Raw genomic sequence first — 19,843 nt, 5'->3', positions numbered from 1 at the left:
CTCACAAGACTTTTCCTCTGTGCATGCTCAGAGATCTCTGTCTTCCTGTTCTTATGAGGACACTAATCTCATCTTAAGCACCCCACCCAGGTGACTTCATGTAACCCTAACCACCTCCAAAGACTCCATCTCCAAATACCACACTGGGGATTAGGGCTCCAACACATGAGTCTATTGGTGACAACGTTTCGGCACATAATAAACCCTAATACAGAAATCAGGCTTTCAGTAATATTTCATGCTAATGTCATGAATTCCAAGACCCAAAGAATGCCAAAACCTAGATGATATCAGAGTGAGTTTCCATAAGTTAATAAAAAGAACCTCTCAATTAATATTTTCACTTGAATATTCCTCAGCACTCACTGTATTTTTTGTAGTGGCGTCTGTGTTCACTCATCTCTTTATTTTTTGAATTTGCAATATAAACCACATTGTATTAATCTACCCATGAATTGATGGGCACTCAGGCTGATTTCACACCTTTGCAATTGTGAATGTGCTGTAGTAAACACTCAACTACAAGTGCCTTTTGATACAATGACTTCTTTTCCTTTAGGTAGGTACTCAGAAGTGGGATTGCTGAATCAAACGGTGTGTCTATATTTAGTTCTTTGAGGAATCTCCACAGAGATTGTGCTAATCTCTAGTGCTCCATAGAGGCTATACGAATTTGAAATCCCACCAACAGTGTAGAAGGGCTGCTTTTCATTGCACCTGTGCCGACATCTATTATGTTTGACTTTTAAATCATGATCATTCAGACCGGATAAGGTGGTATCTTGTCATGTTTTTTAAATTTGCATTTCCCTGATGATTAGTGATGTTGAGTATTTTTCTATAGATTTGTTTGCCATTCATCTGTGTTCTTTTGAAAAATTTCTGTTCATATCTTTTGCCCCCTTTTTAATGGTATTTTCTCTTGCTGATTTGAGTTCTTTACAGGTTCTGGATATTAGCTCTTTATCAGCTACACCCTTTGTGAATATTTTCTCTCATTCTGTAGGTTGTCTGTTAACTCTTTTGATTATGTCCTTTGTTGTTCAAATATTTAATTAAACCACATTTGTTTATTTTGTTTTTGCTGTATTTGCCTTTGGAGTCTTAGTCATAAATTCTTGGCTTGGCCTGTATCTAGAACAGATTTTCTTATGTTTTCTTCTAGAGTTTTTATGGTTTCATGCCTTACATTTAATTCTTTTATCCATCTTGAACTAATTTTTACATATGGTGAGATAGAATGATTCTGCCTCATTCCTCTGCCCATGGCTAACCAGTTTTCCCAGCACCACTAATTGAATAAGACCCCTTTTCCCCAGTGTATATTGTTATCTGCTTTGTCAAAGATCAGTTGGTTGTAGACAGAGAGACATTTCAGGATTCTCTATTCTGTTCCCTTGGTCTATGTCTCTATTTTTATGCTGTTTTGGTTACGATAACATTATAGTATCATTTGAAGTCAGGCAATGTGATGCCTCCAGATTTGTTGGCATGATCATTTGGGAGTATCAAACAGGTTCTGGGGTTGCTTTTTTTTTTTTTTTTTGGTTTTTATTTTTTTGGGTTTTTTGTTGTTGTTGCCTAAGATTGCTTTGGCTATTTGGGATCCTTCATGGTTTCAAATGAAGTGTAGAATTACTTTTTCTGATCTGTGAAACACAATGTTGGTATTTGGATGGGGATTGCTTTGAACCTCTAAATCGTTTCAGGTAGCATGAACAGTTCACCAATGTTGATTCTACCTTCCCCTTCATGGGTAAGGGAGGTTTTTCCATTTGTTTGTGTCATCTGTGATTTCTTTCATCAGTATTTTTTAGTTTTCCTGGTGTAATCCTTTGGTAATGTCAAACAGCTTGGGGTATTTTTGTTTGTTTTGCCAGAGTTCTTATTCTGGTTCCTGCTCTTCTGAAATCTGTTCTCTCAGCTCCAGACGGCCCTGCAGTGCCCCTGTCCTCTCCTGGGAACTCTCCTCCTCCATGCAGAGAAGAGGAGGCCCCTGGAGGGCACCCCCGTGTCTTCCTCTGGAGGACAGATGGGCACAGATGGGCAGGGGCACAGTGAGCCCTCAGCGCTGCTGCTCTCATCTCCGGCCTCGCCTTTGCCCTGAGGTCGTCCCTGGCACTCCTTATGTTGCAGAACAAGAGCATGGCCCACCTAGTTTTGCCAGCAGCAGCAACTGTCAGCCTCGGCCAGCTTGGGAGCTGCTCCACTTGAGAGCCTTTGAGTCTTTGTCAAAACCTGATGATGGCAGCTGACTCTGTTGCTGTAGCAATTGCTGAATAAGCAGCCTTTGCTGGTTCACATCCTATTGGGCAGTGTTTGTTTATTTCCGTATCTTACTGAGTAACTCGTAGCCCTGAGGGGTGATCTGCCACCCACCCCACCACCGTGTCTCTAGCCTCATATCTCACCCTCTCCTCCCAGCCCAATTTGCCCCAGCCTGACAGCCTCCTGGCTGTCCTTGTGTACATGTGGCACAACCTTGCTGGGGCCTTTTTAACTTACACATTCTTTGCCTGGACTTCTTCTCTAAGTTATTCCCATATAACATCTTATTTCTGCCTTCCGATGTCAGCTCAGGGATAACTTTCTCAGAGAGATTTCCTGTGACTTTTCTGTGTGGCACAGACCCCTCCAGCCTCACGTGCCAGTCCCAGCACTCCCTGACACCCCAGCACACTTTATTTTCTTCATATCTTTTTTTGTCTCTTGATACACCATGTATTTTCTTGTGTGTTTATTTTCTTTCTCTTCCCCACCCATGAGCTAGAATGAAAACTCCATGAGGCCAAGACTTTGTCACTTCTCTCTCCCCTTTGCCTAGTACAGTGAAGAATTGAAGTCAACTAATCGATACTTGATAAATAATTAGTTATAAACACTTACGTTCACAGATTTTTTAAAATATGTTTTTTTTTTTTTTTGAGACAGTCTCATTTTGTCGCCCTCAGTAGGTGCTATGGCGTCACAGCTCACAGCAACCTCAAACTCTTGGGCTTAAGCAATTCTCTTGCCTTAGCCTCCCAAGTAGCTGAGATTACAGGCACCTGCCACAGCACCTGGCTATTTTTTTTTTTTTGGTAGTTGTCATCGTTGCTGTTTTGCAGGCCCAGTCAGGGTATGAACCAGCCAGCCCCCCAGTGTATGTGGTTGGCTCCCTCGCCACTGAGCTACAGGTGCCAAGCCTAAAATAGGGGTATTTTTAAAAATAAGTTTATCAATCAGAGTTCGGAGGGGGGTGGAGAATAAAAAACAAATGACATACTGAAAATGAATAATCTAAAAATAATTTAATCACATGAATATTTCACAAAGGTGAGAACACTCTGTGAACCCCCAGGCGTGGTAGAGTGTTCCCTTTGCTTTACCAAAACCCATTACTACAGATACAAGCCTGTTGGGTTTTGTTTGTAGGAGGGAGAGAGAACAGCACCACCACTACCTCGAGGCCCAGGGACACTGGGGCAGGAAGCTGGGTGAGGGTGCAGAGTGAGCTGGGAGTGCGCCCAGCTCTGAAACCTGAGGGGCACGAGAGGATTAAATGCCTGACCTGATCGCTCTGTTCCTCCCCTGTAATCCCTTTCCTGTATTCCCCTCTGGCCCAGCCAGAGGCCAGAGCTCGAGGGAAATGGTAGACGCAGTTCAGTTCATGCTAGCCGGCTCCTGGGCGCGCAGTGGGTGGAGCAGGGTGCGGTACCAGGGCGGTACCCACTGTTCAGCAGTCTTGTATAATCATCAAACATACTGGGGGCAGCTGTTTTAAAAATAATCATGAAACATTTTCTGTGTGAGCGTGAGACTATCAGTGAAACAGATTCCCACATCCCAGAGCCTGTGTCTGGGTTTTGCAACCAAACTATTGAACTATTTATAGACAGTTATTAACAGTTTTACACAGTGACTGCATTTTTTAAGAATTTATTTTCATTTCTTGGTGTTCAATTCGATTCCAAGTGTCTATGTCTCTGTTTTTGTGCCAATACGAAGGAAGTATGGAGAAACCTCAAAGCACTCAAGCTAGACCTCCCATTTGATCCTGCAATCCCATTACTGGGCATCTACCCAGAAGGAAAAAAATCCTTTTATCATAAGGACACTTGTACTAGACTGTTTATTGCAGCTCAATTTACCATTGCCAAAATGTGGAAACAGCCTAAATGCCCACCAACCCAGGAATGGATTAACAAGCTGTGGTATATGTATACCATGGAATACTATTCAGCCATTAAAAAAAATGGAGACTTTACATCCTTCGTATTAACCTGGATGGAAGTAGAAGACATTATTCTTAGTAAAGCATCACAAGAATGGAGAAGCATGAATCCTATGTAGTCAATCTTGATATGAGGACAATTAATGACAATTAAGTTTATGGGGGGGGAAGCAGAAAGAGGGATGGAGGGAGGAGGGTGGGGCCTTAGTGTGTGTCACACTTTATGGGGGCAAGACATGATTGCAAGAGGGACTTTACCTAACAATTGCAATCAGTGTAACTGGCTTATTGTACCCTCAATGAATCCCCAACAATAAAAAAAAAAAAAAAAAAGAATTTATTTATGCCATGTTTATTATTTAGTGTACCTTTCAACTACATTAAAAAATGAACCCTTGGGCGGCGCCTGTAGCTCAAAGCAGTAGGGCACAGGCCCCCTATGCCAGAGGTGGTGGGTTCAAACCCAGCCCCAGCCAAAAACTGCAAAAAAAGAAAAATGAACCCTTGAGACGTGTGGTAATATATAAATATAATGTGCTACTGTCACTCTGCTGGGGGAAGAGGGAAGCCATGAAAATATTCCTTACAGCTGATAAATAGACTTATAAATTCTAAAGGAACAGTTGTTTTATAAAAGTGTTGAACAATGTATTATTATACTTTTAATCATGATTTGTCCAAAAGGAACACATTTGGGGTGGAATAACAATTAAGTAAACATTTGCAGATGTGAATTCTCATCTCCACTCAACCAGTAAAGATCATTAGCAAATAAGTTTATGAGTCTGAGCAGTCTCATCGGAAAGTAAGAGGTGGGACAAGATGATTTCTGAGGTCACCTCCACTTCTCCAATTCTACTTCAAGGGAAGGTATTAATCTTTGTAAAGAAAAGAAAGTTGGACTTAACAGGGACTGTGTCAGCAGCACTGATTAATTGAAGAAAAAAGCAATTACTATAGAAAAAAGCACGTGGGGTTTTGTTTCTAGCTTTAAAACTTCACTGGCCCAGGGCCTCCATACGCTTATCCATTTCTTTTGCCCTCCCGTCCATCCCACCTTTTCCTCACACTGTTATTCTGAAAGAATATGCAAGAGGGGGGAAGAAAATCATTAGCTAAAGTTAATTGCATAGATTGTTTCTGAGATAAGAAGCTTGGACAAAAATAGTAGTCATCATGATTGTGTTTTCTCTTTAGAATCTACCGTATTTATTCCCCAGTCTGAATACTCCATTGAAGAAGATGTTGGTGAGCTGTTCATTCCTATCAGGAGAAGTGGAGATGTCAGCCAGGAGTTAATGGTCATCTGTTACACCCAACAAGGTAGCTGGATATGCCAAAAAATATATACTATGGGGGAGGGAGGCGGGGAGGAAGAAAACCCAAAATAGCCCTCATGACATAAGAGGCTCTTTTTTGTTTTTTTTTTTACATATACATGTGTTTATGAGGTTTCAACATTTTGCCTTCACAGAATTAAAAAGGCTGAAAATTTAATAACAATAACAATGTTTAAGATAAGGACTAGAAACAAAAACCTCATAAAGAACCAACAAAGATAAATACATTCAGAAAAGAAATCAGACGATTGCTGCATCAAAATATTAAGCAACAATAATAATAATGCTAAGAAAGTAACATTCACATTGTCAGATAAGAGTATGTCTCTTATAGAAAGCTTTGACTCCGAAGTTCGGTATGGAGTCATCATTTAACTTCCTCTTATTATTTTTTTTCCAAAGTCTCAAAAAATAGACAACTAATATTTATAAATAAAAGTAAAAGATAATTTCAAAAAACAGATCATGCCGAATCTTATAGACAATAGAAAAAGAAGAACTACTTCATCTGGATACACCTGATATTAAAATTGGAGAAAATATATCATTATAAAGGGGAAATTACAAACATATTTCACTTATAAATGAAGATGCAATATAACGACATATTAACGAGTTGAATTAAAAATTAATGTTTAAGTAATGTACTTTGGTCGAAAACACAAAATAGCCCTAATGATATAAAAGACTCTTTAACATTTTAGAGCCATTACGCTTTGACATAAGGGGTATATGTTACTATTTTTTTTAAAAAAAGAACATGGATCCGTAAGTCTTTCGTCAGAGGGCTTTGAAGGCTCCTTCAAGGGAGCCTGGAAGGCCTCTGCCGCTGCTTACCCCAAACGTTTCTGTTGACACTCGAACACTTACTGTATTACTCAAGTCTTTTTTGGATTGCAGGGAACTAAAGCCCACCCAAGCTTGCTCCAATAGAAAGAAGTTATTTAAAAGAAAACAGATGAAGTGATGCTAGTTTGAAACTCCTTTCAAAGAAATATCAAAATATTTGTTTTCCTCATTAGTATCTATCCTATGAAAGGTGATTTTATGTAATAAAAAATTATATTACTATGTAATATTTATTAATATACTAAACACCTTTCTAGCAAGTAAGTAGATTTTCTAAGAATGCAACAGAAAATGTCAGATACCTTGTTGCTATCTGAGCAGGCTTTCATTAAAATTCTCATTCATATGTTTGAAGGTCAGTACAGAGTAATGATTAAAACCGGATTTCAGGGTCAGCCTTGGGCTGTGAGTCCAGAGCAAGTGGTCTGATTTCTGTACATCTCAGCCACCAGATCTGAAAAACAGAGTAGAGAGTTTGAGAGGATTGACGAGGTGAGTCTGTGAAGCTCTGGGCAGACTGCCTGTACCTGGGAAGCGTTTGAATGGTAGGAGGTATGTTTTGTAATGTTCTGCTGACCTAAAGGTCCAGTGGCAGGAGGGACAGGAGAGAACACTTGAAATCCAGTATTCACCATAAGCTCGAGGTGAATTCAGAGTTTTGTTCTGAAGTGGGCTCTTGACACTAGGACAACATGCAGTTGCTGTCAAACTTATGGGGCTGTTCACATGCAGGAAGCGACCTTTAAAATGCTGAGTTTCTGGACACACCCCTGTCATATGTCCTACTGAAAACCTTTTGGATTCTCTCTGCCTCCAGGAACGGCCACCGGAACTGTGCCCACTTCAGTGTTGTCTTATTCTGATTACATATCCAGGCCTGAGGACCACACCAGTGTCATCCGCTTTGACAGAGATGAGCAGGAGAAGGCTTGCCGGATAGTTGTCATTGATGACTCCCTGCATGAGGACACGGAGACCTTCCACGTCCTTCTGAGCATGCCCACGGGAGGGAGGATCGGGGCCCAGTTCCCCGGGGCTCTGGTGACGATCGTGCCCGACAAAGATGATGGTAAGGACTCCTTTTCCTGCAAATTCTTCTTACCAGAAAGATCGACACCAGAGGCAACTTTCTGGACAGAAGAACGGGAGTCTGAAAGAATTATAACATGTACATTTATTTTGTGCTTGATTTTGTGGTGTGATTAGGGTTCCACGGTTGGCTGCCTCAGTCAATTTGTCTTTCTTGACTTAATGTTTCAACGGGCAAAAGTCACACTTGTGACAGTTTCTTTCTCCATGCCTTTTACCATTATGTGATGAAACTTAAAACTTCGTGGCGAGGAACTGAAGTAACTTGGATAAGCCTCATTTATTTCCTTTTGGTTTGGTTTGGTTTGATCTCCTTTTGCTATTTTATTTTGCTTTTAGAAGTTTATACTTTGTGACTATTCTCAGTGTTTGAATGTGTTTTACAAAGTGCTCCATCAGACAAGGCTGTTAAATGAATTGCGAGTAAATACAAGGAAAAGTAACTCCAACGGGCAGCTCCCAGCTCCAGAAAAGGAGTGGGGTGTCTTCTACATCACTTTGCCCTCAGGGAAACAAAATTACCGTGAATTAATCCCTCTGTCTAGAAGAATAGAAAAAGGAGCAAAAGTATCCTGATCCTCCCAGTTTAAGAAGTGGCTTGTGCTTTTCTTTGAGGATGGAGAGAATGAAAGAAAAGAGTGTAAATTATCTTGTGAGGAAGGCAGAGAGCAGTCAACTGAGAGATGGGATTCCCCAACACTGGACTAATTTTCTCTCTTCCTTAAAATGTTTCTCATGGGCCGGGTGTGGTGGCTCACGGGCCTGTAATCCTAGCACTCTGGGACCCTGGTGGATTGCCCTGAGCTCAGGAGTTCAAGACCAGCCTGAGCCAGAGCAAGACCCCATCTCTACAAAAAAAAGCTGGGCGTTGTGGCCGGCACATGTCATCCCAGCTACTTGGGAGGCTGAGGCAAGAGAATTGCTTGAGCCCATGAGTTGGAGGTTGCTGTGAGCTATGATACTACAGCACTCTACCGAGGGCCACAAAGTGAGACTCTGTCTCAATAAAAAAAAGACAGAAGGAAGGAGGGAGGGAGGGAAGAAGGAAGAGAGGGAGGGAAGGAAGGAAGGAAGGAAGGATTTCAAACTAAAACAATTGAAAACGAAATTCAAAAATACCAGAAAAATTTTTCAAAAATGTTCCCCATGGTGGATGAGAGAGGAAGACACTGGGCAATGTGTCTTTAGTTCAGACGGAAGCTGGAGGACAAGCAAAACATGTCATCCCCAGTCATCTTTTTTTTTAAAATTTCAGATTATTATGGGGCTAAAAATGTTTGGGTGACATGAATTGCTTTTTTGCTTTTGTACACTTCCAGTCCAAGTTGTAAGTGTGCCCCTCACGTGGGTAGTGTGCCCTGTACTGTTGGGTCTGAACGAGCCCCCCACCTGCTTCCATGACTGTCACTGCTCAACGTGTGTGTGAGTGTTAATCGGTTAATTCCAATTTAATACATTACATGTGGTGTTTGTTTTTCTAGTCTTGCTGTACTTAGAAAACTGGTCCCCAGTTCTATCCAGGTTGTTGCAAAAGATACTAGTCTGCCATTTATTATTATTTTTTTTATGGCTGAGCAATCCCAAGTGATCTTAAAACTCAGAAAATTGAAAATGATCTAAAAGTCTTTGATATTTCAGTGACAGAGAAGCAGGTGAGAGGGAAAGGTCGTCAGGCATCACAGCACAGCCTCTGCCAGGCACGGTGCTGGCTCACGTGCATATCATTCTTGTCTTTTCCTATCTTTATTGGCTCTTACTATTTCTTTGAATTGTCTATTTATACATTGTTCATGTTTTCTTACTGATTGACAGTAGCTTTGAGAATAACAGACATGATACCTTTCTGTGTGTATTTAAGGCTTCTTTTCATTTTTTGCCATTTGTTTTTGGTGTTGTTTCTTGTTTTAATGGGAAAAATCATAACTGTACGCATTTAGGATACCTAAATGTACATACGCATATAATTGTACATATTAGTATGTAGTGATGTTTTCATACCTGTGAGACACAGCAGCCGGATCAGAGAGCAAAGGAAGCAGCTCAAACGCTTGATCATTGCTTTGTGTTGGAAATGGTCAGCGTCTTGCTTCCAGCTGTTTGAGACCTAATAATGTGTCATTGTTAACTGCAGTTATGCTAGGGTGGTGTAGCACACAAGAACTTAATCCTCTTGTCTAGCTGTGCTTTCGTGCCTGGTAACAAATCTCTCCCTGCCTCTCCCAGCCTCTAGAGGTCCTCAAACTTTTTAAACAGGGGGCCAGTTCATTGTCCCTCAGACCATCGGAGGGCCAGACGATAGTTTAAAAAAAAACAAACTATGAACAAACTCCTATGCACACTGCACATATCTTATTTTGAAGTAAAAAAACAAAACGGGAACAAATACAATCACACCGCCACATGTGGCCCACAGGCTGTAGTTTGAGGACCCCTTGGTATTCTATCGTGACTATTGCTCTAATAAGCCTGTGAAATGTATAATAATATCTTTTTTGACTGAAAAAGTTGAACAACATTGATGATGAAAATTAAAAATGATCTCATGACAAGGGTATTGCAAGAAGTCTTGATTCAATCTTAAAGTTGTATAATTCCCTACATGTGTAAAGTACTCTACGATTTTTAAATGTGGCTTTAGTTTATTAGTTTAACAATATTTATATTATGTATTTAAATGAGTATGGAAACTATGTTTTAATTTTATTCAATCTTAGATTAAGTATTTTGAATATTAGCCAAAACAGATCTAACAGTCTACAATAAATGCTATTTACTACCTAGATACCTATCTATTCCTTTTTTTTTTTTTTTGAGATATAGTCTCAAGCTGTTGCACTGGGTAGAGTGCTGTGGCTTCACAGCTCACAGCAACCTCCAACACTTGGGCTTAAGCAATTCTCTTTCCTTAGCCTCCCAAGTAGCTGGGACTACAGGCGCCACAAGGCCCAGCTATGTTTTTTGTTGTTGTTGCAGTTGTCATTGTTGTTTAGCTGGCCTGAGCCAAGTTCACACCCTCCAGCCTTGGTGTATGTGACCAGCACCCTACCCACTGAGCTACAGGCACTGCCCTATCTATTCTTATAGAAAGAAAGAGATAGGAGTAATTTTAAAAAGGAAAATGTAATTAATGATTAATTTAGTTCAGTAAAAAGTTTGGCAAAAAGTTTTTCCCAGATGGCTGTGGGAGGTAACATGGGGAAAAAAAAATGTACTTATTGGGTGCCAGGCATTTTCATATATATACATACACACACACACACACACACACACACACGTCTCACTGAATCTTTTCCCAAATGAAATATGACGTCATTATCCCTGTTTGACAGGTAAGAAGCCTGAGATTTAGAGAGACTAAGTGACTGAGTTGAATTTGCAAAGCTAATAAAGCTAATGCAGAATGAAGTCAGTATCAGGGCCCCAAATGCATGCCTCTGCTTCCTTCCTTCCTTCCTTCCTTTCCTTCCCCCCTCTTTCTTTCATTTATTTATTGAGACAGCATCTTATTCTCTTGCCCAGGCTATAGGGCATTGGCATCACAGCTCATTGCCACCTCCAACTCCTGGACTCAAGCAATCCTCCTAGCTCAGCCTTCTGAATAGCTAGGACATGTCACCATCCCCAACTATTTTCTTAATATTTTTTTGACTGAAATGTTTTGAAAACATTGATGATGAAAATTAGGAATGATTTAATTAGGAGACTGAAGAAAGTCTTGATTCTACCTTCAATTTATGTGATTATATACATTTACATGAATTGAAGATAGAATCAAGACTCACTGTGTTGCCCAAGCTAGCCTCAAATTCCTTCTGCCTTGCCTCCCAAATCATGGGACTGCTGGTATGAGCCACTGGGCCTGGCCTTTCACTCTGCCTTTGAAACACATCCCTCATGGTGATAAATGAACCATTTGTAGGGTACTATTATTATAATATTTGTATAACATTTTATTATTGTCAGAGCTTTGTCTAAGCTTTACAAGTCCATGGTGTGGACAGGACAAGTGGTATTATGACTAAGGTAGCTGAAGCTCAGAGAGTTGTTCGCCTCACAACCCAGGGGTCGTAAATTTTGGTGCCGTGGATTTTGATTGAGCCAACCTGGGAACAGCATTTTCAGGAATGCTGTCAGAGCTGCTCATCACTCCTCCCTCATTCACCCCGCCCTGCTGAATCCATCTGAAGCTGTGCGCAGGTGGCTGTTTGCTCCCACCTGTCTTTCCCTTCTACTTTCAGCACTGCTATTCTAATTTAGAAGCCCCTTTCTTCTCAGGTATAGACGGCAATAAACTCCTCACCAGCCCACAGCCTCATATCTCTTCCCACCCAAAACTCGGTTCTCACTGGCACAAATTTATTCTTTCCTATCCTCAGACCAGGCCATTCCTCAGCAAAAAACCCAAATCTGTTAATAGCAAACTTGATCATCAGAAAGATAGGTACATTCCACCTCCCCCAGTCAAGAGCCAAAATGCACAGCAAAAAACCCCAAATCTGTTAATAGCAAACTTGATCATCATCAGAAAGGTAGGTGCATTCCACCTTCCCCAATCAAGAGCCAAAATGCACAGGAAAGAAAAAACAAAGTGTTATTTAATCTTCTCTGTTGGTGTACCAGCTGGGAAGCCTATAGACATTAAGAGTGTTTCCTTATACAGAGCAAAAATTATTAATGCCATTTAACAAATATTTCAATTATTTTCTTAAAAATGTGATGGCCAGTTTAGTCTCGGAATAAGGAAAAAAGAGAAAGAGCACAGAGGAATGAAGGGGGAGGCACATGGGTCTCATGAGAGCAAAACAAAGGTTGCTGAGGAGTCAGAACAGGACAGTGTAAGAAACTGAGAGAGGGGCGGCGCCTGTGGCTCAGTCGGTAGGGTGCCGGCCCCATATACCGAGGGTGGCGGGTTCAAACCCGGCCCCGGCCAAACTGCAACAAAAAAAATAGCTGGGTGTTGTGGCGGGCGCCTGTAGTCCCCGCTGCTTGGGAGGCTGAGGCAAGAGAATCACTTAAGCCCAGGAGTTGGAGGTTGCTGTGAGCTGTGTGAGGCCACGGCACTCTACCGAGGGCCATAAAGTGAGACTCTGTCTCTACAAAAAAAAAAAAAAAAAAAGGAACTGAGAGAGAAAATGAAAGAGCATCACGTCCAAAGAGGAAAGGAGAGGATGGTGCACAAGAGAGGAGACGACAGCGAGCCCAGCAGAGTCTCTGTGCCCATCTGGATGCTCATGCTCTTTCTTTATAGTTCTTTGAAATATCATTAGCAAAAGAAGTGCTGTGTATAGCGCTCCAAGGGCTTTAATTTTAAGTCTTCAGCTGTGAGGTTACTGTGACCTCCCAGGAGTGATTCCTGGGACCACGTAACACGGCCGATGGCACAAGCTCAGCCCGAGACTTGATCTCCTCCCCTGGATGTTAAAGTTGCAGGTGTCAGCCTGGAGGTCAACTCGCTGAAAGAGAGCTCTGGGTCCTCTGTCACCTCCCCTCTATTGTGATGCTACTGTTGGTTTCTTCACTTAGATCCGGAACATTTGCTTTCTAACTCTGGAAGTTCCTGTGTTAGGTGAATCGATACTGATATTTAGAGTTGTTGCCTCATTGTTGAAACTCCCTTTTCCATCAATAATGAGCATCTTGTGGTGTTTTTTTTTCTTTACCATCACTGATTTAATGAGATTACCTACGTCTGCTCACCTGTGGCTTCCATTTGTGGGGGATACTATTTCCTGTCTCTACCTTGAGTCCTCGTGACTCCTTGCAGTTTCGATGTGTTTCTTGGGAGCATATACCTGAGGTGTGCTTTCCGTCCGTTCAGCCAGTCCATATCTTTTAAGTGGGGCATTAAGACCATTCACATTCAGTATTAGTACTGGTGTGTGGGATACAGTTCTGTTCATCATGGTGGGTAATATCTGGTTGTTCTATTGGCCTGTTTTGTCATGCCGCCAGAGTTCTCTGCCTGGTATTTTCTATCAGAAATTTCTCAGCTCAGGGCAGATAGGTTTGCAGCACACCTGTTCCCTTTTGCTAGGAACTCTCCTGTAACACTCAGTGAGGAGCAGTGGTCTCCGGGTGGCACTTTGTGACCTCCTCTGGAAGACTGACGCCACAGGGAAGACTTGGGTGCCCTGAGAGCGGGAGTGCAGCGGTTCCGGGATTATCACAGTCCATGTGGCCCTGGATGGTCTTCGTTCACGTGGGGGTCTCCCTTGGGCACTGTTGGAATCTCACATTGAGGGCGGGGTGAGACCCTCGCCATGGAAGCTGGTGTGGTGGGAGATTGCGCTGCCTGAGTCTCCACACAAAGGTGATGTGACAGCTGGGCAAGGCTATCTAGGCAGTGCTCATAGATATATGCACTGTGGGCAGCTGCTTCACCTGGGTCCAGGCTCCATGGCAGCTAGAGGCTCCTGGGTTCCTGGTGGAGTGTTGAACCAGGGGCACAGTTCCAGCCAGGTGGCTGGTGGGAGCCTCAGGGGCATGAGGGCTGGGGCAGCACCTGTGGCTCAGTGGGTAGGGTGCCAGCCCCGTATACCGAGGGTGGCGGGTTCAAGTCCGGCCCCGGCCAAACTGCAACAAAAAAATAGCCGGGTGTTGTCGCAGACGCCTGTAATCCGAGCTACTCGGGAGGCTGAGGCAAGAGAATTGCCTAAGCCCAAGAGCTGGAGGTTGCTGTGAGCCATGACGCCACGGCACTGTACCTAGGGTGATAAAGTGAGACTCTGTCTCTAAAATAAAATAAAATAAAAAAAAGAAAGAAAGTACTGGGGCTTAGAGGGTGGGGCTTCTTAGCCTGCCCATACCCAGGAGCCTCAGAGAAGAATCTGTGGGGTCCTGGTGGCATCCCTGAGCCCTGGGAGAAAAGCCACAGCAGCAATGGAGCCGCAAACCAGAACCACAGGGCCCAGGGTTAGTGCTGGAGCCTTGCGGGCAGGGCCACAGGGCCCAGTGGCAGTGGGGAGCCTCCAAATCGGGCCTCTGGCTTCATGGCAGTCCTGGAAACTTGACTGTGGAGCGGTAGGGCCCTGCTGTACATTGGAGTCTGTGGGAGGGGCCACAGGGCCCAGGGACCGGGTTGGAGCCTTGGGGTGGAACCGCAGGCCTGAGGCAGCATGGTAGCTGCAGGGGCCAAGCTGCAGGATCAGACAGTGGCGCAGGGACCACCTGGCAGAGCCCTGCAGTGGAGGGGGTCAGGGTGGGACAGCGGCACAGTGACCACCAGACAGAGCCCTAAACGGGAGGTAGAGGAGGGGAGCATGGTGGGACAGCAACACAGGGACCACCCAGCAGAGCCCTGAAAGGGGGGGGGGATCAGGGTGGGACAGCAGCACAGGGACCACCTGCTAAAATGAGTTTGGAAGCATTCCTTTCACTTAAACTTTTTGTCGTAGTTTCTGGAGGATTGGTTTTAGTTCTTCCTTATGTGTTTGGTGGAATTCCATCGGAATCTATCAGGTCCTGGCTTTTCTTTGTTGTGAGACTTATTCTCACTAAGTCTATCTTGCTCTTACTAGACTGTCAGGTTTTTCTGTCTCTGCCTGATCCAGTGTTAGCAGCCGGCACGTTCCCAGGAAGGTATCGGGTCCTCCAGTCTCTACAGTCCCCAGCATGCACCTGCTCACACCACTCCCCATCACCTTTGCTGTTTCCGTGATGTCAGTCCTAATGTCTCTTTCTTCTTTTCTGATCTTACTTATTTAGTTCATCTTCTTTTCCTGGTTAGTTGACCTAGAGGTTAGTCCATTTGTTTATCCTTTTGAAGACCCAACTTTTACTTTTGTGGAACTATGTATTGTTTTTTTGTCTCTATTTTGTTTAGTTTTGCTCTGATTTCGTTATTTCTTTCCTTCTGCTAATTTTTTTTTTTTTTTTTTGAGACAGAGTCTTACTTTGTCACCCTCCATAGAGTGCTATGTGTCACAGCTCACAGCAACCTCAAACTCTTGGGCTTAAGCAATTCTCTTGCCTCAGCCTCCCAAGTAGCTGGGACTACAGGCGCCCACTACCAGCTTTTTTTGTTAGAGATGGAGTCTCGCTCTGGCTCAGGCTGGTCTGGAACTCGTGAGCTCAGGCAATCTACCTGCCTCAGCCCCCCAAAGTGCTGGGATTACAGGCATGAGCCACTCTGCCCAGCCCTCCTTCGGCTAATTTTGAGTCTAGTTTGTTCTTCTTTTTCTCCTTCCTTGAGATACACCATTAGGTTGTTTATTTAAAATCTTTTTACTTTTTTTTTTTTTTTCTGAATCAGAGTCTTGCTGTCACCCAGCTACAGTGCAGTGGCGTCATCATAGCTCATACTGTGACCTCTAACTTCCAGGCCAAAGCTGTCCTCCTGCCTCAGCCTCCCGAGTAGCTGGAACCACAGACAAGCACCACCACACCTGACTAATTTTTCCTATCTTTAGTAGGGACAGGGTCTTGCTGTTGATTAGGCATTTATTAATATAAACTTCTCTGTCAGAACTTCTTTCGCTTTACTTAATAAATGTCAGTATTTTGTAGTTTTCATTTGTTTCAAGAATTTTTTTCTCCCTTAAATTTTTTCTTGAACCAGTGGTCTTGAAGGAGCATGTTGTTTCATTTCCATGTATTTGTACAGTTTCCCAAGTTCCTGTGTTTATTGATCTCTGGTTTTATTCTATCAGGGTCTGACAAACTACTTGATATGATTTTATTTTTTAAAAATCATTGACACTGACTTTGTGCCCATCCCATATATTCTGTCCTGGCAGGACTCCATGTGTAGATGAGAAAAATGTATATTCCGGGGTTATTGTATAAAATGTTCTACAAATGCCCATTAGCTCTTTTTTATCTAGTGTCCAGTTCAAATCCAGTTTCTTTGTCAATTTTCTTTCTCAATGATCTGTCTGATGCTGAGATTGGGGTATCGAAGTTCTTCACTATTTCTTGTATTAGACTCTCTCTCTCTCTTTAGATCTAGTAATATTTACTTTATGAATCTGGATGGCTCCAGTCTTGGGGAGATAGATAGATAGATGGATAGATAGATAGATAGATAGATAGATAGATAGATAGATAGATAGATAGATAGATAGATATTTAGAATTGTTATATCCTCTTGCTTTATTTATTTATTTATTTATTTATTTTTGCAGTTTTTTTGGCTGGGGCTGGATTTTAACCCGCCACCTCTGGCATAAGGAGCCATGCCCTACTCCATTGAGCCACAGGCACCGCCCCCTTGCTTTATTTTTATTAGGTAGTGACGTGGTCTCTTTTTGTTATTTTTCTATTAAAGTGTATCTGGTGTAAGTACAGCATTCCTTCTACATTTGGCTTTCATTTGCATGGAATATCTTTTTCCATCCGTTTACTTTGAATCTGTATGCGTCTTTGCAGGTCTGGGGCTTTTCTTGCTGGAAGCTTATGGTTGCATCATGTTTCTTTATCCATTCAGTCAGTCTGTATCTTTTTAACAGAGACTTTAATCCATTTTCATCTGCGGATATTATTGATATGTGAGGTTTTATTACGGTCACACTCAATGTTTGTATATTCTTTGTTTCTCAGCTTTTCTCTTACTGTTTGTTATTGTGATTTAGCGTTTTACTGTAGCAACACCATTTGAGTCTTTCCTCTTTTGTGTGTTTGATTTACCAGCAAGTTTTACACTTTCTTGTGTTTTCATGAGAGTAAATACCAAAAACTTTTGCTTCCAAGTTTAGAATGCCCTTGAGTGTGTCTTGTAGGGCCAGTCTAGTGATGATTAATTCTCCAAGAGTTTATCTGAGCAAATCTTTAATTTTGCTGGATATGCTATCCTTGGGTGGTAGATTTTTTTCTTTCTAACACTTTGAATATTCCTTCCCATTCTTTCCTACCCTTTAAGGTTTTTGCTCAGAAATCTACTTCTTGTTGGATGGGGGTTCGCTTATAGGTGACCAGACACTTTTCTCTCGCTCTGTTTAATATCTTTCCTTTGCTTTGACTTTAAACAGTTTGACCGTAATGTTCTGTAGAGACTTGTTTGTGTTATACCACTGATCTGTTTGGGGATCTTTGGGCCTCCTGTAGATGTCTGGGTACGTTGACTGACTTGGGAAATTTTCATCTAAAATTTTTCATCTAAAACCTAAAAACAGGTTTTTCAATCCTTTTATCTCTCTTTCACCCTTAGAAACATGGATAGTTCAAATATTCAGTCACTTTATGTTGTTCCAAATTTCACAAAGTCTCTGCTAATTTTTTAGTTTTTTATTTTAATTTTATCTGACTTATTTCAAAAGACTTGTCTTCAAGTTCTGAGATTCCTTCTTTTCCCTGATCTAGCCTATTGTTGAAGCTTTCAAATGTATTTTGTATTTCATTCAGTGAATTCTTCAGTTTCAGAATTTCTTCAGTTTCAGAGTTTCAGAATTTCTGTTTGGTGTCCTATTTCCTTGAATTTTTGTATTTTCTGTGTCCTCGTGTTGGTATGTGTGCCTGTGGTGTAACGGTCACTTTTCCACTGTTTTGATTTTGCTTTCATAGGGAACAACATTTTCCTGAAGAAGTGTTTATGGCAGGGGTCCTCAAACTTTTTAAACAGGGGGCCAGTTCACTGTCCCTCAGGCTGTTATAGGGCCGGATTATAGTTTAAAAAAAAAAAAAACTATGAACAAATTCCTATGCACACTGCACATATCTTATTTTGAACTAAAAAAAACAAAATGGGAACAAATACAATATTTAAAATGCAGAACAAGTAAAGTTAAATCAACAAACTTACCAGTATTTCAATGGGAACTATGGGCCTGCTTTTGGCTAATGAGATGGTCAATGTCCGGTTCCATATTTGTCACTGCTAGTCGTAACAAGTGATCCAAGTGTGCATCAGTTAGTCTAGATCTGGTTGGAGATTTCAGATGTTTCATTCTGGAAAAAGTCTGTTCACAGACATAAGTGCTACCAAAGATGGTTGCCATTTTCAGTGCACAGTTCCTGAGATTAGGATATGTCTCAGAGGGGAGAGATGCATAGAAATTAGGAATGCTGCTTGACTTAAATGTGTCTTTCAGATAGTCACAATTCTGCAGTTCAGCCAGTTCCATTTGGTAAATCGTATCCACCTGTTCAATGTCAATAGAAAATGGGTTATGGAAAAGCCGTATGTCCTGTTGATGGAGATGAAGCTCTTTAAATCTAAATTGGAAATTCTTTTGCAACTTTTCCAGTGAATCCACACATGTTTTATTTGGGAGTGCAACCAATGGATTTTCCACTAACAGATTTTGAGTTGTGGAGAGATGACAGAAATTTTCCTCCTTCACTTGTTTGATGAGGAGGCCTAATTTTTTTTTTTTTTTTTTTTTTTATTGTTGGGGATTCATTGAGGGTACAATAAGCCAGGTTACACTGATTGCAATTGTTAGGTAAAGTCCCTCTTGCAATCATGTCTTGCCCCCATAAAGTGTGACACACACCAAGGCCCCACCCACCTCCCTCCTTCCCTCTTTCTGTTCCCCCCCCATAACCATAATTGTCATTAATTGTCCTCATATCAAAATTGAGTACATAGGATTCATGCTTCTCCATTCTTGTGATGCTTTACTAAGAATAATATCTTCCACGTCCATCCAGGTTAATACGAAGGATGTAAAGTCTCCATTTTTTTTAATGGCTGAATAGGCCTAATTTTACTTCAAATGCTTTCACATGAGATTGCATATCACAAATGAGCTTCCCCTTTCCTTGAAGTTGCACATGGAAACTGTTGAGTAGCTCTGTTACCTCTGTCAGAAAGGCAAGGTGCCATTTCCATTCTGCATCATTGAGCTCTGGTACTTCTTTGTTTTTTGAAAGCAGAAAAGCTGTAATCTGTGTAAGTAAGTCATAGAAATGTTTCAAAACTCTCCCTCGACTCAGCCAACAGACTTCTGTGTGGTATGGAACATCTTTACAGGCAACATTTAACTCAGACAGAAATTCCTGAAATTGTCTGTGGTTTAGTGCATTACCTCTAATGAAGTTAACACAAGATACTACAGTTTTCATAACAGAGTTCCATTTCAATGATTTACTACACAGTGCTTGTTAGTGGATGAAGCAGTGTATGGCTATTAGATGAGAATGGTTATGTTTGTCCATCTCTTAGTTAATGCGAACAATTACTCCTTTCTCAGACCCCACCATGCTAGGAGCACCATCAATTGTCATACTGGCTAGTTTTGCCCAGTCCAGCTCCAAAGTATTCACAGTTTGGCAAACCTTTTCATAGATACCCTCTCCGGTAGTTGTTCCTTTGATGTTTTGCAGTACAGCAAGCTCTTCTGTGACTTCAAAATAGTCATTCGTCCCATGAATAAAAATTAGAAGTTGTGCAGAATCACGAACATCATTACTTTCG

General features: G+C 41.8%; 1 protein-coding gene across 1 annotated transcript in view; it reads left to right on the top strand.

The window, feature by feature from the left end:
* FREM2 (FRAS1 related extracellular matrix 2) overlaps positions 1–19,843 on the top strand; it is a 170,479-nt gene that overhangs the window by 80,249 nt on the left and 70,387 nt on the right. Inside the window, exons 5-6 of the mRNA XM_053563919.1 lie at positions 5,411–5,536; positions 7,220–7,471. Of these exons, the coding sequence (XP_053419894.1) occupies positions 5,411–5,536; positions 7,220–7,471 (378 nt within the window). The remainder of the gene's footprint in view (positions 1–5,410; positions 5,537–7,219; positions 7,472–19,843) is intronic.

This window comes from Nycticebus coucang, chromosome 15 (genome assembly GCF_027406575.1).
Source record: "Nycticebus coucang isolate mNycCou1 chromosome 15, mNycCou1.pri, whole genome shotgun sequence".
Classification (NCBI taxonomy): Eukaryota; Metazoa; Chordata; class Mammalia; order Primates; family Lorisidae; genus Nycticebus; species Nycticebus coucang.
This window is presented reverse-complemented; position numbering and strand designations above follow the sequence as displayed.